This window comes from Symphalangus syndactylus, chromosome 12 (genome assembly GCF_028878055.3).
Source record: "Symphalangus syndactylus isolate Jambi chromosome 12, NHGRI_mSymSyn1-v2.1_pri, whole genome shotgun sequence".
NCBI classification, from domain to species: Eukaryota; Metazoa; Chordata; class Mammalia; order Primates; family Hylobatidae; genus Symphalangus; species Symphalangus syndactylus.
Genome location: NC_072441.2, coordinates 69,193,437 through 69,218,475, shown reverse-complemented (window position 1 = coordinate 69,218,475; position 25,039 = coordinate 69,193,437). Strand labels below are relative to the sequence as shown.

The 25,039-nt window shown below is 41.1% G+C and overlaps 1 protein-coding gene and 1 pseudogene across 2 annotated transcripts in view; both read left to right on the top strand.

Moving 5' to 3' along the window:
• CD58 (CD58 molecule) overlaps positions 1-25,039 on the top strand; it is a 59,387-nt gene that overhangs the window by 20,530 nt on the left and 13,818 nt on the right. For both annotated transcript variants that reach the window (XM_063624682.1, XM_063624681.1), the window contains exons 2-3: positions 8,861-9,154; positions 17,193-17,462. In XM_063624682.1, coding sequence (XP_063480752.1) covers positions 8,861-9,154; positions 17,193-17,462 — 564 coding nt within the window. The remainder of the gene's footprint in view (positions 1-8,860; positions 9,155-17,192; positions 17,463-25,039) is intronic.
• Positions 17,469-24,828, top strand: LOC134733845 (nucleosome assembly protein 1-like 4; annotated as a pseudogene).

Genomic DNA, 25,039 nt, shown 5'->3' with positions numbered 1-25,039 from the left:
ACGTAAATTGCCAAAGTCTTTTTTGTAAACAATGCAGCAAATTCTATTAAAATAAAAAAAATCTATTTACCTTTTGATGTAGCAACTCCCAGCTCCACTCCACTGCCACATAAATATGAAACTATAAATACATCAGGACATATGTACAGGATAGTTATTGCGGTGTAACTGCAATAGACAAAGCTAGGCACAAAAGGAGTGTTCATCAGTGGTGGACGGCAGATTAATTATGGTTCCCTCATGCTCTGGAATAAAAAGAATAAAGTATAGCTATACCAGTTGATTTCAAGGAGCTTTTATGAGATATTAACAAGAAATGCAGGATGTAGAGAAGTGTGCATAAGACCATTTTTATTAAAGAATGGTAAATCCCTCAGGCACACCTCATTTTATTGCATTTCACTTTGTTACACTTCACAGATAATGTGCTTTTTACAAATTGAAGGTTTGTGACAACCCAGCTTTAAGCAAGTCTATTAGTGCCTAACTTTATGTTTTGTCTCTCTGTTACATTTTAGTAATTCCCACAATATTTGAAGCTTTTTCATTATCATATCTGTTATGGTGATCTGTGATCAGTGATCTTTGATGTTACTGTTGTCATTGTTTTGGGATGCCAAGAACCATGCATATAAGACGGTGAACTTAATTGATAAATGCTATGTGTGTTCTGACTGCTCCACTGACTGGCTGTTCTCCTCATCTTTCTCCTTCTCCTCTGGCCTCCCTTGTCACCTGAGACAATGATACTGAAATTAGGCCAATTTAATAACCCTGCAATGGCTTCTAAGTGCTCAAGTGAAGAGTTGCACTGCCTCTCACTTTAAATTAAAAACTAGAAATGATTAAGCTTAGTGAGGAAGGCATGTGAAAAGCCATGACAGGTGGCCGGGCGTGGTGGCTCACACCTGTAATCCCAGCACTTTGGGAGGCCAAGGTGGGTGAATCACCTGAGGTCAGAAGTTTGAGACCAACCTGGCCAACATGGCGAAACCCCGTCTCTACTAAAAATACAAAAATTAGGTGGGCGTGGTGGTGGGCACCTGTAATCCCAGCTAGTTGGGAGGCTGAGGCAGGAGAATCGCTTGAACCTGAAAAGCGGATGTTGCAGTGAGCCAAGATGGCACTATTGCACTCCAGTCTGGGCTACAAGAATGAAACTCTGTCTCAAAAAAAAAAAAAAAAAAAAAAAAGCCACGATGGGCTGAAAACTAGGCTTTTTATGCCAAAGAGTTAGTGAAGTTGTGAATTCAAAGGAAAAGTTCTTGAAGGAAATTAAAAGTGCTACTCCAGTGAACACATAAATAAGAAAGTGAAACAGCATTATTGCAGACATGGAGAAAGTTCGAGTAGTCTGCATAGAAGATCAAGCAGAATACAACATTCCCTTAATCCAAAGCCTAATCCAGAGCAAGACCCTAACTCTCTTTAGTTCTGTGAAGGCTGAGAGAGGTGAGAAAGCTGCAGGAGAAAAGTTTGAAGCTATCAGAGGTTGGTTCATGAGATCTTAGGAAGGAAGCCGTCTCCATAACATAAAACTGTAAAGTAAAGCAGCAAGTGTTGATGTAGAAGCTGCAACAAATTATCCAGAAGATCTAAGATTACTGGTGCAGGATACATGAAACAACAGATTTTCAATATAGACAAAACAACCTTCTATTGGAAGAAGATGCCATCTAGGACTTCCATAGCTAGACAGGAGAAGCCAACTTCAGGCTTGGAAGGACAGCCGACTCTCTTGTTGTGTGGGCTAATGCAGCTGATGACTTTTAAGTTGAAGCCAGTGCTCATTTACCACTCTGAAAATCCTAGGGCCCTTAAGAATTAGGCTAAATCTGTTCTGCTTGTGTTCTATAAAATGGAAAAACAGGCTGGATGACAGCACATCTGTTTACAGCATGGTTTACCGAATATTGTAAGCCCACTGTTAATACCTACTGCTTAGAAAAAAAAGATTCATTTCAGTATATTATTGCTTATTGACAATGCACCTAATCACCCAAGAGCTCTGATGGAGATGTACAAGGAGATGAGTGTTGTTTTCATGCTTGCTAATACAACATCCGTTCTGCAGCCCATGGATCAAGGAGTAATTTTGTCTTTCAAGTCTTATTATGTAAGAATACATTTGGTAAGGCTATAGCTGCCATAGATAATTATTCTTCTGATGAATCTGGGCAAAGTAAATTGACAACCTTCTGAAAGGATTCACCATTCTAGATGTCATTAAGAACATTTGTGGTTCATGGGAGGAGGTCAAAATATCAACATTAACCGGAGTTTGGAAGAATTTGATTCCAATCCTCAGGTCAAAATATCAATATTAACAAGAGTTTGGAAGAATTTGATTCCGATCCTCATGGATGACTTTGAAGGGTGGAAATAGCAAGAAAAATAGAAGTGGAGCCTGGGTATGTGACTCAGTTGCCTCAATCTCATGATGAAAATTGAGCCAATGAGAAGTTGCTTCTTATGGGTGAGCAAAGAAAGTGGTTTCTTCAGATGGTATCTATACTCCTGGTGAAGATGCTGTGAACATTGTTTAAATGACAACAAGGGATTAAGAGTATTATATAAATTTAGTTGATAAAGCAGCAGCAGGATTTGAGGAGATTTACTCTAATTTTGAAAGAAGTTTTACTGTGAGTAAAATGCTATCAAACAGCATTGGATGCCTCTGAGAAATATTTTGTGAAAGGAAGGGTCCATTGATGCAGCAAACCTCATCATTGTCTTCTTTTAAGAAATTGCCACAGCCATCGCAACCTTTAGCAATCAACACCCTGATCAGTCAGCAGCCATCAACATTGAGGCAAGACCTTTCACCAGCAAAAATATTAGGACTTGCTGAAGGCTCAAATGATTGTTAGCGTGTTTTTTTTTTAGCAATAAAGTATTTTTTAATTAAGATATGTACATTGTGTTTTTAGACATAATGCTATTGAACACTTTAATAGACTACAGTATAGTGTAAACATAACATTTATATGCCCTGGGAAACCAGAAAATTTGTGTGACACACTTTACTCTGATATTTACATGATTGCTGTTGTCTGGAACCAAACCCACAGTATCTTCAAGTTATACCTGTGTGTATCCATTACATGTGATATATGTTTGTATCTATTTGACTATATGAGAGAAAAATATTGAAAGATGTATTCTCATTTGTTAATGTAGATTATAGAACTGGAGATTGTTTGGGGTTAAGAGAGTGGGTAAGGCACCCAGACAAGAGGACTGAAAAAATACTTATACGATCGTTTTTCATTAGTGTAAAGTTGTATGTATGTGTCTATGTATAATTTATGTTTTAAAATACATTTTTTAAAGAAAGAGTTACTCTTGTTTTGTCACCATCCTGTTTGAAACTCTTCTATGGCTTTCTTTACTTCAATACTAGAATTGTGTTTGTCTGATGCCCCGCAAGGGCTGGCTGTGCTTGTGTATGCAGCTCAGCTTATGCTACTTTTCTCATGCCATTGCTCCTGCTTCAAGGTCTTCATAATTGTTCTCTTAATGGGGACCTGGCCTGCCCTCCTGGGCATAGTTAACTGCTGCTTGTGCCTCAGAACTTCTTTTAGGGAAGGGAACTGCCTTCCCTAACCCCTTGTTAGTTCCCTAAGTAAATGTTCTTATTTAAGGACACCTGATGCTTTTACTTAGCAGCAATTATCACAGTTGCAGTTGGGCGTTGTCTAATTATTTGTATAAATTCTGCCTCCCCTAATAGAATGTCAACTCTAAGAAGGAAGGGACGGTGTCTGTCTTGTTCTCAAGGATCTTATATAGAATAGATGCCCAATGAATATTTCCTGAGTGAATGAATAAATGAATCCCATCCTGAATGTGGGACCATGCTGTTCTGAAAGGGCACTGACCAAGGAATCAGACAATGTGTGTTCTGGTCATTGTGCCACCATAAACTTGCTGAGAGACATGGAGCAAGGTGATATGCCTCTTGGAGCCTGCTTTCCTACCTGTAAAATGGGGTTAGTAACACCTACTGCATGTAGACATGGAGAGGGATAAAAAGGGATACAAGATGATGTGAACGTATAACCAGCAGAGAGTAAGCATTCGATAAAATTGCCTTTTATTTTTCTTGGTGTCTTGTCACTTCACCAGTGAAATGGGAGTAATTTGACTAAATAATTTTTAGAGTTTCTTCCAGTTCAAAATTATAGTTGACCCTTGAACAACATGGTAGTTAGGGGCACCAACCCCTTGAGCAGTCAAAAATTAATGTATAACTTTTGACTCCCAAAAACTTAACTGCTAATAGCCTACCAGAAGCCTTACCAATAACATAAACAACACATATTTTCTATGTTATATGTATTATATGTTGTATTCTTACACAAATTAAGCTAGAGAAAAGAACTTATTAAGAAAAGCATAAGGTGTAGAAGAATGAAACTGGATCCTCATCTTTCACCTTATACAAAAATCAACTCAAGGTGGATCAAAAACTTAAATCTAAGACCTGAAGCCATAAAAATCCTAGAAGATAACATCAGAAAAACTCTTCTAGATTTTGGCTTAGGCAAATGTGGGATATATATATATATATATATATATATATATATATATATATATATGAATATGCCATAAAAAGGAACATAATAGGCCAGGTGCGGTGGCTCACGCCTGTAATCCCAGCACTTTGGGAGGCCGAGGCGGGCAGATCACGAGGAGGTCAGGAGATCGAGACCATCCTGGCTAACATGATGAAACCCCGTCTCTACTAAAAATACAAAAAAATTAGCCGGGCGTGGTGGTGGGTGCCTGTAGTCCCAGCTACTCGGGAGGCTGAGGCAGGAGAATGGCATGAGCCCAGGAGGTGGAACTTGCAGTGAGCCGAGATGATGCCACTGCACTCCAGCCTGAGGACAGAGCAAGACTCTGTCTCAAAAAAAAAAAAAAAAAAAAAGGAACAAAATAATGGCATTCACAGCAACCTGGATGGAATTGGAGACCATTATTCTAAGTGAAGTAACTCAGGAATGGAAGGAAAACCAAACATATGTTCTCACTTACAAGTGGGAGCTAAGCTATATAAGAATGATACAATGAACTTTGGGGACTTGTGGAGACGGGTGGGATGGGGATGACGGATAAAAGACTACACATTGGGTACAGTGTACACTGCTTTTAGGTGATGGGTGCACCAGAATCTCAGAAATCACACCCAAAGAACTTATCAAAAAAAAAAAATCTCATCCATGTAACCAAACATCACCTGTTCCCCCAAAACTATTGAGATAATAGCAATAAAAAAAATTTAAAAAAGAAAAAAAAGCATAAGGAAGAAAATATACTTACTAAGTGAAAGTGGATCATCAAAGGTCTTCATCCTCATTATCTTCACGTTAAAGTAGGCTAAGGGGGAGGAGGGGTTGGTCTTGCTATTTCAGGGATGGCACAGGCAGAAGAAAATCCACATGTAAGTGGACCCACACAGCCCAAACCCATGTTGTTCAAGGGTTAACTGTATTTTGATTTCTTTTTTTTTTATTATTATTATACTTTAGGTTTTAGGGTACATGTGCCCAATGTACAGGTTTGTTACATATGTATCCATGTGCCATGTTGTTTTGCTGCACCCATTAACTCGTCATTTAGCATTAGGTATATCTCCTAATGCTGTCCCTCCCCCCTCCCCCCAACCCACAACAGTCCCCGGAGTGTGATGTTCCCCTTCCTGTGTCCATGACTTCTTATTGTTCAATTCCCACCTATGAGTGAGAATATGCGGTGTTTGGTTTTTTGTCCTTGCGATAGTTTACTGAGAATGATGTTTTCCAGTTTCATCCATGTCCCTACAAAGGACATGAACTCATCATTTTTAATGGCTGCATAGTATTCCATGGTGTATATGTGCCACATTTTCTTAATCCAGTCTATCGTTGTTGGACATTTGGGTTGGTTCCAACTCTTTGCTATTGTGAATAGTGCCGCAATGAACATACGTGTGCATGTGTCTTTATAGCAGCATGATTTATAATCCTTTGGGTATATACCCAGTAATGGGATGGCTGGGTCAAATGGTATTTCTAGTTCTAGATCCCTGAGGAATCACTACACTGACTTCCACAATGGTTGAACTAGTTTACAGTCCCACCAACAGTGTAAAAGTGTTCCTATTTCTCCACATCCTCTCCAGCACCTGTTGTTTCCTGACTTTTTAATGATGGCCATTCTAACTGGTGTGAGATGGTATCTCATTGTGGTTTTGATTTGCATTTCTCTGATGGCCAGTGATGATGAGCATTTTTTCATGTGTTTTTGGCTGCGTAAATGTCTTCTTTTGAGAAGTGGCTGTTCATGTCCTTTGCCCACTTTTTGATGGGGTTATTTGTTTTTTTCTTGTAAATTTGTTTGAGTTCATTGTAGATTCTGGATATTAGCCCTTTGTCAGATAAGTAGGTTGCAAAAATTTTCTCCCATTCTGTAGGTTGCCTGTTCACTCTGATGGTAGTGTCTTTTGCTGTGCAGAAGCTCTTTAGTTTAATTAGATCCCATTTGTCAATTTTGGCTTTTGTTGCCATTGCTTTTGGTGTTTTAGACATGAAGTCCTTGCCCACGCCTATGTCCTGAATGGTATTGCCTAGGTTTTCTTGTAGGATTTTAATGGTTTTAGGTCTAACATTTAAGTCTTTAATCCATCTTGAATTAATTTTTGTATAAGGTGTAAGGATTTCTTCTGAGCTGCAGTCTCCCCTTTCTCTACCCTCACTTCCCTCCACTACTAGCTCCATTCCTGACTACTTCTACTGTTCTCAAGCCCAGGATACATCAGCTCTCCCTGGGAAAGACAAAAGACATTTTCATGCTGCCAGGGTATGGCAGTTTATCTCATACCTACTCTTTCACCACCACCCTGCCCTCTCTCACTCATTGATTCATTTACATTTATAAGACATTTTTGAGTTTCCACTATTGTGTGTGGTAGACTCTCACCCCTTGAATTCTGTTCTTTTTCTTGTGCCTTCCCACATACTTTGTTGAGTGGAAGAAATAATGCATAATCAGCAAAGCAATGGAAAGATGCTGGTGTGTTTTTGAGGGCAGTCCCCCTTAATTAAGGGAGATGGGTTCTAAAAAGTCCTTGTAGATAAACAAATGGGTGATATTTGCTTCTTATCTGAAATTACTAACACAGTTGTCTACAACTGGTCATTCAGTCTTCTTGATTTCCCCTGTATTGTTTCAATTACCCTAACTGCTACTAGGCAAAAACTTCAGTCAAGTTTTAATTGCTCTTTAATGTTAACTTAAAATAGCTGCAGTTTTTTGTTTGTTTGTTGAGACAGGTCTCGCTCTGTCACCCAGGCTGGAGTGCAGTGGCACAATCATGGCTGACTGCAATCTCTGCCTCATGGCTTCAAGTAATCCTCTTCAGCCTCCTAAGTAGCTGGGACCACAGGTGTGTGCCATGCCCAGCTAATTTTTTGTACTTTTCGTAAAGATGGGGTTTTGCCATTTTACCCAGGTTGGTCTTGAACTCCTGAACTCAAGCAATCCAACCACCTTGGCCTCCCAAAATGCTGGAATTACAGGCATGAACCACAGTGCCCAGCTGCTGTTCTCTCTTAACAAGAGACAAGTCTTAGAGCAAGATGCATTTAAACCCACTTTGGGGTATCAAAAATATCCCAATCTTGTAGTTCTAATAAATGTTTAACAACTAGATTGGTGTGGAGGTTCTGATGTGAAGCATTAGTCAGTTTCTGTGCTGTTACTAGGTGTCCCCTAATAGGGCTGGGCAGAGATGCTAACAATTGGCTCATGAGGGCAGGTGGACCTGGCTTCAACCCACCACTGTACCCAATCCCTGAGTTCTTAATCTTCATCATACCCTCGACTTGCTTCCCAGCCATTGTTTCTGATCTCAGTTAATGATGCCTCTCAGTCAGCCAAGGAGACCTGACAGTCCCATCCACTTCCCCCACCCTCATCACTGAATCCTGTTGACTTCTCTCTCCAGTGTCTCCTTAGTCTGTCCCCTTGTCCGTCCCCACCACAAACACCCTAGTCTGGTCTGTCCTGTCCATGGACTTCATTGCTACAGCACTGACTTTCATTATAATTTCCCTACCTCTGTGCTGGCCCCTGTCAGCTGCTCTCTACTATAAAGACAGTCAGCCTGCTGACACTTAAATTATGTTAGGCCAGTCTTGTTAAAAACCTTTCTGTGGCTTCTTCTCCATTAGGATCAGTCCAAACCCTTAGCATTCCTTACTTTACCACACATAGGCTGTGGGCTGCCCTTTGTCTGTCTTGTTCCCCACCAGCCACCCCTTGCCCTCCTCATTCTAGCTGTCTTGCCTCCATGTGTGTATCCTCAAGCACACCATGCTCTTTCTCTCTATTCTCTATTCAGGGCCTTCCTATATCTGTATGATCATCTCTCTTCCACTCCCCACCCACTCACCTACCCAGCCCTGCGGCCTAACTGCCTTTTATCCTTCAGTGATTTGCACATGTCAGTTTCAGCATGACTTCCTTGGGGAGGCCCTAGACCAGGCAGCTCCCCTCATGCAGCCCCTGATGTAGAGCCTGCTGCCTGTCTTCTCCACACGTGAGGCTCCTGGAGGGCCTGGAACAACCCCATATTCCCAGCACAGCCCATAGTACCTGGCCGATGGTTGGTGCTCCCTGAATGTTGAGTCCATTTCTTGGATTTATGCAGGTCCCAGTTTTCTATTAAAGAGTAAGCTCTACGTGGTCAAACATGTTCTTACTTCCTGTACTTTGTGTCAGCAGTTTGTCAGCTTAGCACAAAAAGTACCTGATGAATAATTTCTGCCACTAAAGTCATGTTGTTTTTTCTAACCAATTTTTTTTTCTCTCCTAGGTTTCATCAACTGTTTTCCCCAACCAATATATGGCGTTGTGAATGAGAATGTAACTTTCCACGTACCAAGAAATATGCCTTTAAAAGAGGTCCTGTGGAAAAAACAAAAGGATAAAGTTGCAGAACTGGAAAATTCTGAATTCAGAGCTTTCTCATCTTTTAAAAATAGGGTTTATTTAGACACTGTGTCAGGTAACCTCACTATCTACAACTTAACATCATCAGATGAAGATGAGTATGAAGTGGAATCGCCAAATATTACTGATACTGTGAAGTTCTTTCTTTATGTGCTTGGTGAGTATTCCATAAGTTGATTTGTTTAAAATGGCAAATTTCCATTTTTTTAGTCTGTTTTCAGAGACTAACACAAATTAACTGTCTATGAGAAAAGAATTAGATGCTACCTGTTGTCAGGGTTTTCTCCTTTTCTGGTATAGAGGAGCTAGCTACTTTCAATTCCTTTGTCATTCCTCCGGATGAGGAGAGAATCTAACCAAGGTGGGGAGAACAGTATCAGTTGTCATACTAGGAATGTTCTGGAAAGAGATGTAGTGACAGCAGTTAGCTTAGAACTCTTTGGCCTCCATTGATAGATGTTACTCTATAAAGTTCCTGCTTCCCCACACAGCGGGGAGATTGTTTTTCCTCCTGCACCATTTTATTTAATTAATTTATTTATTTTGAGAAGGAGTCTCACTCTGTTACCAAGGCCAGAGTGCAGTGGCACGATCTTGGCTGACTGCAACCTCCGCCTCCCAGGTTCAAGTGATTTTACTGTCTCAGCCTCCCAAGTAGCTAGGACTACAGGCCCGCACCACCATGCCTGGCTAATTTTTGTATTTTAGTAGAGACGGTGTTTCACTGTGTTGGCCAGGCTGGTCTCAAACTCCTGAGCTCAGGTGATCCACCCACCTCAGCCTCCCAAAGTGCTGGGATTACAGGCATGAGCCACCACATCTGGCTCCTGCACCATTTTAAACTGAAACTAGAGAGAGGGGACACATTTCTCCCTGCTTCTCACTGACATTCCTCCCTGGTCTCTAAAGCCCCTCTTGTGTTGCAGTCTTGTATAGGCCCCTGTCTCACACGCCAGTGTTTCTTGGTCATTCTAAGGCCTGCCTCATTTTTATTGTTTCTAACATTTCTGGTGTCTTGGTGGTTGCAATATTTAAATTAAAATTCTTTCAATATTGTCCTTGATCGCCTCTCCTGTAAGGATCTTGTCCTCTACGTTACCCACTACCCATGGATGTAATCGAGAACTCATCATTACCTCAATGTCAGGTGTCTCACTCTGACCACCATGCCCTGTCCTTGATGATGCTGATGCACAGTCCTTCACACACCTGATGTCCCTGCTGCCCTCCCTAATCAGCCTGAGTGCTGTTGTCACTCACTAGACTCAGTCCGTTGCAGACACATTTAGCTTCCTTGCTCCTTTGTTGGCTTGTCATACTCACATGGCCAGATTACAGCTAGATTACGTCTGGTGCTTTGCCTATTCTGTGCTCACACCCACGTGGTTGCAGAAAAATACACCACCCTACAAAGTCCTGCACTTTTAATTTCTAATCACTTACCTCAATTAAGTCTGGTATTTCCTAGCCTGTTCACTTACCCACTCTCCTAGCAGTTACTTTTTCTCTCCTCAAATCTTGAATACCTCCTTCTCTAGACTCACTCTTCAGCTGAAGGCTTTGCTTCTTATTTCACTAAGGAGAATAAGCAATCAGAGGGCAATTTCCACAAGCTCTCACACCTGCCTACCTTCCTACCCGTACCTTTGCCTGTAGGCCCTGCTTTCTCTCCTGATATGAATGGACTTTCTGAGTTCTCACCTGAAGTTAAACTTTCCACGCGTGCCCTGGATCCCACCTCCTCTCGCCATCCTTGGGAATATCACCTTAGTGCTTCTACCCACTCTCTCCTGATGAGAATTTCCCCCATAAGTTGATGGTTCATTTTAAGCGGCATCCATATATACTGTCATTAAAACTTTCTCATGATCCCTGTACCTCTCCAGCAACCACCACCGCTGTCTTCACTTTGTAGAAAATCTCCTTGAAGAAGTCGTCCATATTCACTTATTCTGATCCCTTATATTCACTTTTAACCCACTCCAAATAGGTTTTCATCTGCACTGCTATGCCAAAGCTCCTCTAGACCTCCTTGTTAATAAATCCAGTGGTTCATTTTCAATCCATGTCATTCTTGACTTCTCAGCAGCTTTTGACATAGCTGATCACTCCTTCCTCCAAGTACTGTCTTCACTTGATGCCCAGGATACCACCCTATTCATGTTTCTTTTTTTTTATTATTGAGAGGGGGTTTCGCCCTTGTTGCCCAGGCTGGAGTGCAATGGCGTGATCTCGGCTCACTGCAACCTATGCCTCCCGGGTTCAAGCGATTCTTCTGCCTCAGCCTCCTGAACAGTTGAGATTACAGGCATGCACCACCATGCCTGACTTATTTTGTATTTTTAGTAGAGATGGGGTTTCACCATGTTGGTCAGGCTGGTCTCAAACTCCTGACCTCAGGTGATCCACCTAACTCGGCCTCCCAAAGTGTTGGGATTACAGGTGTGAGCCACTGTGCCTGGCATCACATTTCTTTCTAACACACTGACTATTCGTTTTCAGCTTCTTTTGCTAGTTTCCTTGTTTCCCCAATCTATTAACACTGGAAATATCAAGGCTTAAGCCCTGGGTCTCTTTCCTTTTCTGTCTGCATTCATAGCCAGTGGATGAGCTCATCCCATGTCAGGGCTTTAAATATCGTCTCAATGCTAATAATGCACAGATCTAGAGCTCTAGCCCAGAGTATCCCGCCGAGATCCTTATGTGTATACTTGACTGCCCACTGTACCTCTCCAGTCAGATATCTAATTGGCCTTTCAAATATCACATGTCCAAAAGTAAGCTCATTATCTTCCCCTTAAAACCTGCTCCTCCCCAAATCTTTTCCCTTTTGGTTAATGGCAGCTCCATCCTTTCAGTTGGTCAGTCTGAAACCTGGATGTCATCCTTGATACCTCTCTTTTTCTTGAATACCACATTCACTCCACCAGGAAGTTGTATTGGTTCTACCAGAATGATCTTTTTAAAACAGAAGTCAGATCATGTCACTCATCTGTGTGGAACTTTCTAATGGCCCCATCTAACTCTGTTAAAGCTAAAATGTGTAAAGTGACCTGCAAGGCTATGTGAGGTCTGACCCCTGTGGACTCTATTTAAACAAATACAGCTTGCTAAGATGTCAAAGCATCCTCTTAGAAGATTTCCTTGAAAAAGTAGAATCTTTGAAACATGGACATTGGGGATCTGATAATTTATAGATAGGGCCAACAAACAAGAAGAGAGTCAGAATTTAGATCACACATTTTAAGAGCCCTTTTTATAGAGTTTATAAAACTAAGTTCAAAACATTTGAATAAATTTCTCCTCTTAAACTTGATGAAATGTTTTAAAATAATTTAATTTAAAATATTCTAGGCTGGGCATTGTGGCTTAAGGCTATAATCCCAGCACTTTGTGAGGCTGAGGAGGGAGTGTTGCTTAAGCCCAGTAGTTCAAGACCAGCCTAGGCAACATAGCAAGACTCCATCTCTACAAAAATAAAATAATTAACCAGGCATGGTGGTGCATGCCTGTAGTCCCAGCTACTCAAGAGGCTGAGGTAGGAGGATCCCTTGAGCCCAGGAGGCTGAGGCTGCAGTGAGCCATGATTGCGCCTCTGCACTCCAGTCTGGGTGACAGACCAAGACCCTACCTCAAAATAACTAGCTAAATAAATTAATTAAATAAAATATTCTATGGCACCTCAGCAAATGTATGGTTTTGGTAGTCAGACCAACTGGATAGACCTTAGGAAGCCTGCAGAGGAGTAAAGTACAGGGGAGGTGAGTTTTGATCAGGAGGCAGTGATATTGATAATATTGAGTATGGGACTTAAAGTCCTGGTTTGAGAGTCTGGACATCAGCTTGTAGCAGTGGGGACCCATTGTATCCTATACTGGAGCAAGGAAGTGACTTGATAAAATATGTTTTTGGAAGATTAATGTGATGGTGCATACTTATGATGGATTAAAGAGAAGAGATGTCAAGTTAGAAGCTACTATCATCCAGGTAGATAGAGGGTCCAAGAAAGGGTCTGCAAGATGTAGGTTTTGGTTGTAAAAAGACATAAGATGACTCTAGGTTTCACATCTGCATGATAAAATGATTGGTCATACTATTTTTTTTTTAAAGAAATGAGGAAGTCATACTTCCTTGAGGTAATGTTAACACTTGTTTTAGTAAACTGGTAATCTTCTAGAGACACCAGACCTAATAGGAGACTTCCAGCGAGTATATTTTGGACAGGGGGATTTCCTGGCACTTCCTAAATTCAGGGCATCTACTTTTTTCAGTGTGTACATTGAGATCTGGCTTTCCTCTATACCCAAAAGTCCCCTTAAAATTTCTACTTCTGAGGTTTATTAGTCCTTTCCCATCTTTTTATGGACCTTCATCACATCTCAGATGATGATTTTTATGTAAGTAGAATTAATTGCCCTGTCCTTAACTGGGCTGGATTGATACTTGAAGACCTTTACTAAAATTCATGAAAATATACACATATTTCTATAAAATGTCATCAGATATGTGTAAGAAATTCTCATTTTTTACACAGCAGTGAACTCAATTCATTAATTATAAATTGACTAATTGTCTTAAGGAGGAAGTAGGCACATTTCTTGCCAGTTTAATGCTGCTTAAAGTAGAGGTATAACCAATATTTGTTAGATACAGCTGTGGTAAGTCCCAGGGGCAGCAAGAAAATGTGAAAGATTTATAGAAGGAAAAGATCTGAGGTGTAGAAACTGTGATCTAGGTGCTGCATAAAGGCTTGCACACTTTTAGATGAGTTGGATAGGCACTTCTACATTTGCCATCTGGCAACTGTTGTGCAATGAGATAGTCAGAAAGAGCCTCTATATAGTCAAGGGAGTTCTAGCAACTTAGAAGATAATACTAACTCTTCTTCATGTTTCCCCTCAAGTTACTTTCATATTCTGTTTTTTTTTTTCTTTTCTTTTCTTTTCTTTTTTACAAACTCTGCATGTGGCATTCAGTCATATTCTGTTTGACCTTTACAATGACCTGATACAGCATTCCCTTTCACAGATGAAAATAAGACAGTTTAGGAGTCCGTTTCTCTGTATGTAGAACAAGGGACCCAGATGGATGCTTTCTTAAAACTCTTCCAGCTCCTAAAAGGACTGTGGCCCCAGGTCACACAGCAGGCCAAGGCTAAGGCTTGATCAAACCTCCCAACTCCTACTCAGTGACTCTTCTCTTCATGTCACATACCCTCTGGGGAGCCTTGGCTTCCTGGAGTTGGAAACTCACAGCCAATGGCTGTGTGCTCTGTTACAGCTAGCATTTGTTAAGCACTTATTCTGTGCAGGCACTACATGTTAATTCATATATTGATTATTATCTGTATTAACTCATTTAATCTCATTACAGTCTTGATAGAGGAAGTACTATTTGTGTCCTTATTGTAGAGAGGAGGAAACCTAGACACAAGGTGATTTAAGTAACTTGCTCAATGTCAAATGGTTCTTAGTCATGAAGCTGGGATATGAACTCAGGCAGTTGGGCTTCTGAGTCCATGCTAAACACCATACTGTACCTCTTTGGAGATAGCTGGCAGAAGAATTTACATTTTATTTGAAGACTGTCTCTCTGAATCTATCCTTCTATCCATCTTTCTCCCCATCTGTCCAGTACTGCTTGTGAGGAGCCATCTTTGTGCCTTGCATTATGTCACGTGCTGTGGTTGAAAGGTGAGTCATACCTAGTCTTTGCCCTCCAAAGATGCACAGTCTCTGGGGCTGATGATGCACCTCTGTTCAGTTCAGAAAGTGCTGGATGAAAGACTAGACATTGACAGAGCTCGATCAATACATTAGAATCTGTAACAGAACAAACAGGCCACACACATCAGAAGCACCTGGGATGGTGGGGCTCAGGAATCTGTATTTTTAACAAGCACCCTTGGTTATTCTTAGGCACCTTAAAATTTGAGAAATGATTTAAAGGACCATTTCTCAGGAAGTAGAAAGCTTGGTTTTCTGCACCTGAGAAATGCCCAGCCTAGTTACAGAGGCAGGCATAAGTATATGAAATACTGAGAACAGGCATTTTTGAACTATTTTGGGGATGCATGTTCCTTGGAAGTCCCCTGAGGGCTGCTATGGGGTGGGGTGGGCAAAAGGGACCAGAGGAAGTTAGGGGAGCAGGGTTCTAGGCTTTCAATTTTGAGTCAACTAGAGCAACTTCTTATCCATTGGACTGGATTGCCACTGAAGATTTAATTCGGAGAAATTCCACTGCTTAAAAGATGATTAAAAGTCTTTTTAATTAAAGAAAATCTTAAGGAAGTATGTAAGGACTTGTGTGAGCTAGATTAAACTTAAAAACTAGGAAGCCCCAAGAAGAAAGGGAAGTCAGTGTGTGACTCTGGTTTCTACCAAGGCAGGCTGGGTACATTATTTAACTGAGCGAGAAAGAATTCAGGAGGACAAGATGGGGGAACCATTAAACACTTTTATTTTTCAGATTATAATTGGAGAATAAGCATTAACTTGTCTTAGAAAACATCATTTTAAATGACAACATAGTATTCCATTATCTTGGTGAACCTAAATTTACTTAAATGCTCTTTTTAGTAGACGTTTATAATGTATCAATACCTTATTATCCCAGTGCTACCATGACCATTGTTGTATATTACATATGTTTTTGCATGTTTCCTCAAGCCTCTTACGATTAATTGCTGGAGGGTAGCTGAGATGCAAGAAGGCATATGAATTAACAAATAAATGACTAATAGGACAAAGTAATTAGCCTTGAGTCTTTTAAAGGGCAACAATGGCAAAATGTGACATGTTAGTGTCTTAACTCATCCTTGTAGGTTCACGCAGCCTTAGCCAATAGGAGGCGCTTCCTAGAGGAAGGGTGGGAGCGAGGCCTCTGGACAGGCAGATCTGTGACACATGCTGCACCCTGCACTGCCTATTAACAGGTCCAGCCCAACCAATAGGCAGGGCCCGACAAGGCTCTGTGTAGCTCCACCTTTCACAAAATGCGTTGAGTCAGATGTGTTATGGAATTAAAAATTTTTTTTTTACATTTTGGAAAGGTAATACAAGGTATTTCCTCTGCATATTAAGCACCTCACTTAATTATGGGGAGCACCCTATGGGTCAAGCATAGGAACAAGTATTTACTTCATTCCTATATATTTAGAGACAAGGTCTCAGTCTGATGCAATCATAGCCCACTGTGTGCAGTGAGCTAGAGTGCCCTGGCACAATCATAACTCACTGTAGCTTCAGATTCCTTGGTTCAAGTAGTTCCAAGTAGCTGAGACTATAGGCAGGAGCCATGATGGCTGGCTAATCTTTAAACTTTTTATAAAGACAGGGTCTTGCTATGTTGCTCAGGCTGGTCTTGAACTCCTGGCCTCAAGCCATCCTCCTGCCCCTGCCTCCCAAAGTGCTGGGAGTATAGCCATGAGCCACTGTGTCCTGCCAAGCACAGAAATATTTTTGTGGTGAAACGATAATGAATATTTGAAGTAAGTGAGAAAATAAAGACTCAAATCCTTGTGTTAATTCAGGTCAGGTCAGGATTTGCAGCTAAATGATTTTGCTACCAATTTGTGAAGACTCTTTTGGCTTCAGAGATTTTTTGATTTAAGACTTGAGGATAAGGGATTTGGGGCATGTATTGGTCTTTTTTCACACTGCTATAAAGAACTACCTGAAACTGGGTAATTTATAAAAAAAGAGGTTTAATGACTCACAGTTCCACATGGCTGGGGAGGCCTTGGGAAACTTACAATCATGGCAGAAGGCGAAGGAGAAGCAAGCACTTTTTTCACAAGGCAGCAGGAGAGAGAGAGAGAACTGCCACACACTTTTAAACCAACAGATGTCATGAGAACTTGCTCTCTATCACGAGAATAGCATGGGGAAACCATCCCCCATGGTACAATCACCTCCCACCAGGTCCCTCCCTCGACACATGGGGATTACAATTCAAGATGAGATTTGGGTGGCGACCCAGAGCCAAACCATATCAGGGTCTGAATTTATTCTGTTAAATTTGAACAGGTAGATCTGACCTAGCAAAAAGAAAGACTTCTCACTCTTTGATGCTCAAGGAGTTTGTCTGCTTATCCTTTCAAAGTCGTAAGGAAGTTGCGAGCTCTTCATAAATTTGCAGATGATAAGTCTAAATATTACTATTTTCTGTACTAAATATTACACTTTTTTTTCCAGAGCCTCTTCCATCTCCTACACTAACTTGTGCATTGACTAATGGAAGCATTGAAGTCCAATGCATGATACCGAAGGATTACAACAGCCATCGAGAACTTACAAAGTACTCATGGGATTGTCCTATGGAGCAATGTAAAAGTAACTCAACCAAGATATATTTTAAGATGGAAAATGATCATCCACAAGAAATACAGATACAGTGTACTGCTAGCAATCCATTATTTAAAAGAACATCATCAATCAGTTTGACAACCTGTATCCCATGCAGTGGTGAGTAAATAACTAAATGTGTCATGGAGGCTTTCAAACCACAGATGTGGTGACTAACATAAGGTTCACAATTTTGAAATGTAAAACAAGTTACAATTTTTAACAGAAACCCCATTATAGATACAAAGCTAACATTATTTAGCACTTTCTGTGTTGACCACCATTCTAATACATATGTTAATTAATTCAATCTTCACATCAATCCTCATACAACCTATAAGTTGTGTACTAGTATTTATCCCAGTTTCCTGGTGAGAAACCAACAGAGAGAGAGTTTAAGTTGTTTGCCCAAGGTAACAGCTAGTAAGTGGCAGAACCTGGCTTTGAGTAGAGGCTATCTGGCTCTAGAGCCCATGGTTTTAACTATTCAAAATGCTGCTTTATAATATTGTTAATAATCATTATGTTCTCAAAGGTTACATACCTACTACAGGAACATGCATTTGATATGTTTCCTTAGGCCTAACACTAAGTTAATATCATGACAATCTGTCTTGGCTATGATTTTCTAATGTTGTTTTAGTATTATTTACATTTGCAATTTTTATTATCTGTTTTTTACATTATATCCCCAGTTTAACAAACAAAAAGTTCAGTGACTTGAAAGTGGTTTATTAAAATATAAAAGGAGAGATGAAAATAGTAAATACTATTATTCAGAATAATATAATTGTAAATAGTGAACAGGATTCCAGGGCAAATAGAGAATATGAGTCTCTAGGGCTGGGATAAGGTGAGTCTATGAATGAAATTTTTCTGAACAAGCGGCTGAAACAGATAAGGGAAATTAGCAAATACAAGAAATATAAGAAACTTGGATTTTAACTGGTGAGCCATTCTAAGTCTCCCATTTATTGTCTTTTCTGAACCCTTTCAAACAATAACTTAAAGCCATTAAAGTTATATTATTTTCAGACAAAGCAGAGTAGCTTTTGGGAAAGGAAAGACATTTTTCAAGAAAAAGTAAGCGTCCTCGTCAGGGTGGGCAGCGGCGGGCCTGGGGCTTGGGGCCTGGAGACTCGGCCTGGGGCGCTGGCGGGTGGCCCCTCACAGCACCTGGCGCGCCCCTGCCCGGCCTCCCACTGCCCTGAAGGTCAAGTCGCTTTGTTCTGCGCGGCTTCCTCGGCGGTGGCCCAGCGGAGGAGGCATAGAGGGCGGCGAGTGGGGGCCGGCAGCTCAAATCTCCCGCTAGACCAGCCAGCCCCGCGTACCCCGAGGGCCGCGGCGCACCCGGAGGAGCGTTCAGGCTTCCCGTTTTTAAGGTGGAGACGTCCAGGACCTCTTTATTAGATATTTAGGAATTTGAGTTTTTCCGTAGGGCGATGGTCATCGTGAGCATCTATGGGGTCAGGCTGGGCTAACTGGGGTTTTGGTTGTAAGTTTCTTGTGGACGAGGGCATGTCTGATGGGGAAGAAAGTCCTTGGCATTGCATCTTAGTTGTTGGGAGCTGTGCGGTGCGAGCGAGATGGGCGGCGTGTGCTCGCTCCCCGAGGACTGGCCTGAGTGCCTTAGCCTAGTTACTCACGGGACTTGGTTTACCAGACAAGGGGATAAAAACATTCAGATGGCAGAAAACAGTTTTTCAGATGGGGTTCCTTCAGATTTTGTGGAAGCTGCTAGAAATGCAAGTAAGATGGAAAAGCCCACGGATCAAGTGATGCAGAATCCTGGAGTTTTGGCAGCTTTACAGGAGCGACTTGACAATGCCCCTCACACCCCTTCCAGCTACATCGAAACTTTACCTAAAGCTAAAAAGAAGAATTAATGCATTGAAACAAATTCAGATGAGATGCGCTCATATAGGAGCCAAGTTATTTGGAGAAGTTCATGACTTGGAAAGAAAATATGCAGCATTATACCAGCCTCTCTTTGACAAGAGAAGAGAATTTATCACCGGTGATGTTGAACCAACATCTGATATGGAATCAGAATGGCACAGTGAAAATGAAGAGGAGGAGAAATTGGCTGGAGACATGAAAAATAAAGTAGTCATAACAGAAAAAGCAGCAGCAACAGCTGAATAGCCAAATCCCAAAGGAATTCCAGAGTTCTGGTTTACCATATTTAGAAATGTAGATATGCTAAGTGAATTAGTCCAGGAATATGATGAACCAATCTTGAAACACCTGCAGGATATTAAAGTGAAGTTTTCTGACCCTGGACAGCCTATGTCTTTTATATTAAGAGTTCCACTTTGAACCCAACGACTACTTTGCCAACTCAGTCCTGAGAAAAACCTGCAAGATGAAATCAGATCCAGATAAGGCTGATCCCTTTTTATTTGCAGGTCCTGAGATCATGGACTGCGACGGGTATACTATTGACTGGAAGAAAGGAAAGAATGTTACTGTCAAAACCATCAAGAAAAAGCAGAAGCGTAAGAGTCCAGGCACTGTTAGAACAATTACCAAACAAGTATCCAATGAGTCATTTTTCAACTTCTTCAATCCACTGAAAGCATCTGGGGATAGAGAATCACTGGATAAAGATTCTGAATTCGTATTAGCCTCTGATTTTGAAATTGGACACTTTTTCTGTGAGTGGATAGTCCCGCAGGCTGTGCTGTACTTCGCTGGAGAGGCCTTAGAGGATGACGACACTTTTGATGAAGATGAAGAAGAAGGCGAATTAGAAGGTAACGAGGAGGGAGAAGATGAGGATGAGGTAGAAATTAATCCCAACAAGGAACCCAGCCAGCCGGCGGAATGCAAGCAGCAGCAGGAAGTGGAGGTAGCCGCCTGGCAGACCGGCTGTCGCGACTCCGGGCATGTGGGGGGAGGCCTCAGTCTTTGCCGCATGCGGCACAATACCGTCGACAGCGCTTACTCCGTCTAATTGTTTTCAAGTGCATTATTTTCACTTTCACTTTTCCTTTTTCCTTATTATTTTGCTTAACGTGTACAGTGGCAACTGAAATGCATTTCAGAAATAGGAGGTTTTGTTCAGTACCCTCTGCAGCCTTGGTGCCTGTAGCTCTGGACTTGCCTGGGCCTTTCCCTGTGGGAGGGCCCCATAGACCCCATTGGGGTGGGGTGGGTTGGGGTGGGGATCACTTGGCTAAAAGGGCCGAGGTCTGGTGATGAGGTTCCAGGGATCTAGAACCTCTCCTACCACTCCTGCATTTGGACTGAATTCTTTCCTTTCATTTGAAGAAACCCATTTGCTGTTTTCAGCTGCTTAATCTGCTGAGTGTGCAGCCTGCATCACCTTCTGTATGCTTATCATCTCAGAAGGGCTGTGTAAAGTAGGGCCATGTTCTCCTTAGGATGTTGCTTTTTGATTTTCTTTTTTTAGGGTTGGGTCAGTGTTGTGGCACACCAGCTCAGAGAGCTGCCACGGGTCACCTCATATTTATTTATCCCTTCTTGCCTATGAGGACTGCGGCCTTTTGCTGTCGCTCGTCCTTGCCATTTCTGAACCACCCTGGTGACCTAAGCAGGAAGATGTGCCACTTCCTGGTAGGAGCAAGGGCTGTGCAGAAGAAACACTGCTTCCTGCCACCAGGGCTGAAGACGCGAGCCTGTCCTCGTGACACAGGCACCCCGCTGCTGCCGGAGTCGGGATCCAGCGGTCTTCTCCAGTGAGGGGCTGGGCTGGGAAGTCCTGTATTTCATTTGAGCATATGAGCGTCAAGTCCTGCTTTCTCAGTAGTCCCATTGCTGGGCCCCACCATTCATCCTGTCTGAAGGTCCTGGTTGGTGTGACCGGTTGGTGGCTGGCGAGTGGGGTTTCCAAGTGGGTGACAGCGCTCTCTGGCAGCCGGGGATGGCCGTGTCCGCCCTGATCAGGCCTGTAGAAAGTGCTCAGCCTAACCTTAGAACACATTTATAACTGAATACAGTGTTTTCAATTTGTACATAATAGTTAGAATATTCTATTAAAGTCATGAAACATGGAGAAAAAAAGAAAAAGTGCAAATGAGTCCCAATTTATAACTGATAGATTTGATTTTTGAAGACAGAGAAAAGATCAAACCCACAGAGGTGTCACTCAAAGGAGCACTGTTTGTACAAGTCACACAATTGCAAGAAGTTTTTAAAACAAGCTGCAAAGTTATAATAGTTAAGCTTGGAGCAGACATTCCTTCATTAATTCCACCTTTTGAGTGTTACATAATACCCAAGGCATACGATATGGAAATGCAATTTGTTGTAAAAGCAGATAGTTGCTTTATAACGGGAACAACAAAAAATAAAACCAGTGTGCTTTTGCCTTTTGGTATATGTGTGCTGCATCTAACGGACAAGGAGGAAGAAGATGACCACATATAGACAGAGCAAGCAAGTTGAAATCTTGAAAAGTTTTAAGTGTTCCAAGAGACAAAATACTTGAAGGAAATAATTGCTGAGTAAAATCCCTCTATAGAATTATATGGAATATTTTAGGGGATTTTTAAAGGTTTTGCCCTTGCACCAGTTTTAACTTTATGTTTGCCATTAGAATTTGAAGACTTTTACTGAAAGTAAGATTACTTTCCCTGTAGATAGTCTGGTAAAAGATCATAAGAGGAATAATATTCCTCTTATTGATTTGAAGTACTATTAATTTGAAAAAATTCTTTTAATTATTAAATAATGGTGATTTATCCTTCTTTTACATTTTCTTCCAAATTGATAGTTCACATATATACAATAGATTTTGAAAGTTTGAGGAATGTTGCTTGATAGGTCTTAGGTTTAAATCCTGGAGTAGTGTTGACATCTGAGACATACATCTGGGCTTCTGGCCCTGGTTTCTGTTAACCAAATATTGGAGGACCTTCTCCTTTTAAAATGCAAACCAGGAGCTGAACTTAATGATCTTAATGGTTCTTTTGAACAGTAACAGTCTAGGATCTTTTTTTTTTTTTCCTGAGATGATTTTTGAATGCTTTTGTGTGGAACCACATGCATCATAATAGATACAAATCCATGCAAGTGTAACAGTTAAATACTAGATCTTACTTTTTCAGGTTTTGATTTCTCATCTGAACTTTCCAATGCTTTATCAGTGAAGCAAACTAACTCACATTGACTAGCCTGCTCTCCTTTAGTAAACCCTTCAAATAAATGCCTCATTTGCTCCTCACCACTATTATTTTAGATTGGCCAGACAGTTGTTACTTACCTTTTAAGAATGAGGAGACAGGTAGCCGGGTGCGGTGGCTCACGCCTGTAATCTGAACACTTTGGGAGGCTGAGGCGGTCGGATCACAAGGTCAGGAGATCGAGACCATCCTGGATAACACGGTGAAACCCCATCTCTACTAAAAATACAAAAAATTAGTTGGGCGTGTTGGCGGGCACCTGTAGTCCCAGCTACTCAGGAGGCTGAGGCAGGAGAATGGCGTGAACCTGGGAGGCGGAGCTGGCAGTGAGCCGAGACCGTGCCACTGCACTCCAGCCTGGGTGACAGAGTGAGACTCCGTCTAAAAAAAAAAAAAAAAAAAAAAAAATGAGGAGACAGGGTCAACCAGGTGGGGTGACTTGCCCAAGGTCACTTAAGTATTGGAGATAGAATTAAAATTTAGGTCTTTGAATTCCAGAGTGTTTTTGTATGATACCATCCTGACTTTATATACGTTTCAAAATAAATCAAATTTTAAAGTTTTCTTTGATTTATTCATAGGAATGAGCTAGAGAAACCCATACCATATAGATATACATAGTTGATATTGGTCAAATGTAACTTAATTTTTTGCCTCATTATCTCATGTTTCTTGTAACATTTTGTCTAGTAGGACCTTTTTGTGGTTTATGGTCATTTTAGTCATGACATCTACTGTCATACCATCACTGCAGCCCAGAAATGGGGTGATGGGGTTACTAACTAGTTAAACACAATCTAAAGGAGAATTTCAGAGACAGTTAAGATTGAGGACAGAGTTCTTGTCCACCTCATATTGTATTGGGGGAAGGAACTAATACTTACTGAAGGCCTGCTCCACAACAAACTCCTGTAAATGATTTACATAAATGTGTCACATTTAATCCACACAACAACCCAGTGGTGTGGGTATTTATAAAGGAGGAATCTGAGGCACAGTGGGGTTAAATAACTTGACCAAATATACACATTTATTAAGAGCAAAGCCAGGATTTGACATCCAACTCCATCTGAACTCAAAGTACTGTGTCTTCCCCACTGTATTGGGAAGTGAAAGTAAGAGGATGACTCAGAGATGGAGAATTATAATCTGGAATTTGGAATTTACTTCCATTGGTAAACCATTTGAAAATTGCAGCTCCAAGGCATTGGGAGATGGAAAGAAAGCTAGTGAGCAATTATTTCTTGGCTTTGTGTCATGCTCCTACAGTTTGCTCCTCCTTATCTCCTTATCTGCGGTCAGAGTAGATAGCATGGAGGTTTTATGCCTGTGCTACAGATGTTCAGAGACCTCAAGGTCAGAAAGCTGGTTTATGGCAGCCCGTGAATATAGACAGACTTATGCAGATTAGAAAATTGAGAAGTTGAGGGCAGGAGAAAATTCTGGATAGAAGAGAACATGGGATTCGGAGCGAGAAAATCTGGGTCCTAGACCTGATTTCATTGCTTACTGGCAGTGTGAATGTGGGGGATAATAATACTCACTTTACAAGGGCTAAGGAAGTTAAATAAAATAGCATGTGGGAAAGAGTATTGATGGTTAGTCAGTCACTATAAAACTGCTAGTTGTTATTCAGGATACAGGAAGAGTTTCAAGAGAGGACATTTGGTATAACATTATATACAGCCAATGGTTTAAGGAGGACAATGTAGAAGAGGTTGTGGATTTGGCACTTAGGAGGTCATTGTTGACAGACCTTGTGAATAGATGAGGGTAGGAACCAGATTCCTGGGCTTTAAGTAAGAAGAGGGGTAGTCCAATAGGCCAGTTATATATTTGGCTGTGAAAGAGGAGAATAACATCTGAGTACCATTGAGAGTCAAAGGTTATTTCCAGGTAAAGAAACCCAGTGGACTTCACCATTCTCTTTTAGATAACTGCTGGGAAGAAGTAGGATGATTGTAACACCCTCCACATTGACACAGAACTCTAAATGGGAGCCTAGGGAAAGTGCACATTTTTTTGAAGGGGTGGGCAAGAGGATATTCTTTAGAGTACCAGTTTCCAACTGTTGTCCACATTTATGGACCAAGAACATAAAAGAAACATTGTTCAGCTCCGACCTGAAGTTATGTAGAACAAACATTGTTCTGAGTTCAACTAGATGATCTTTCTTTCATAGCTGGGGTGGACATTATGTTACCTGCAGGGAGTAAGTCACTGAAGGACTCTGAAGGTAGAGCCTCAAAAAAACATCCTTTGATCTTACTCCTAAGAAAAATGGGAGAAATTGGAAAAATTCATCATAGAAACACAAAAATATGTGCAAGTAGGAAAAAGGAGAAGAAGGAAAGAAATGCAACATATGAAATAATATTATATAGACTGAGATGAAGAATGTTAAGAATATTTGAACAAAGTTTGAGCCAGATGAAATGTAACAGGCAGAAACAGAAGTAGGAGAATTTTTGGACTGATTTAAGTTGGTCTCTTGTGACTTTTATAACTTTCCACTGGGAGGAATAGTGATTAAAAATGTGCACTCTGCTT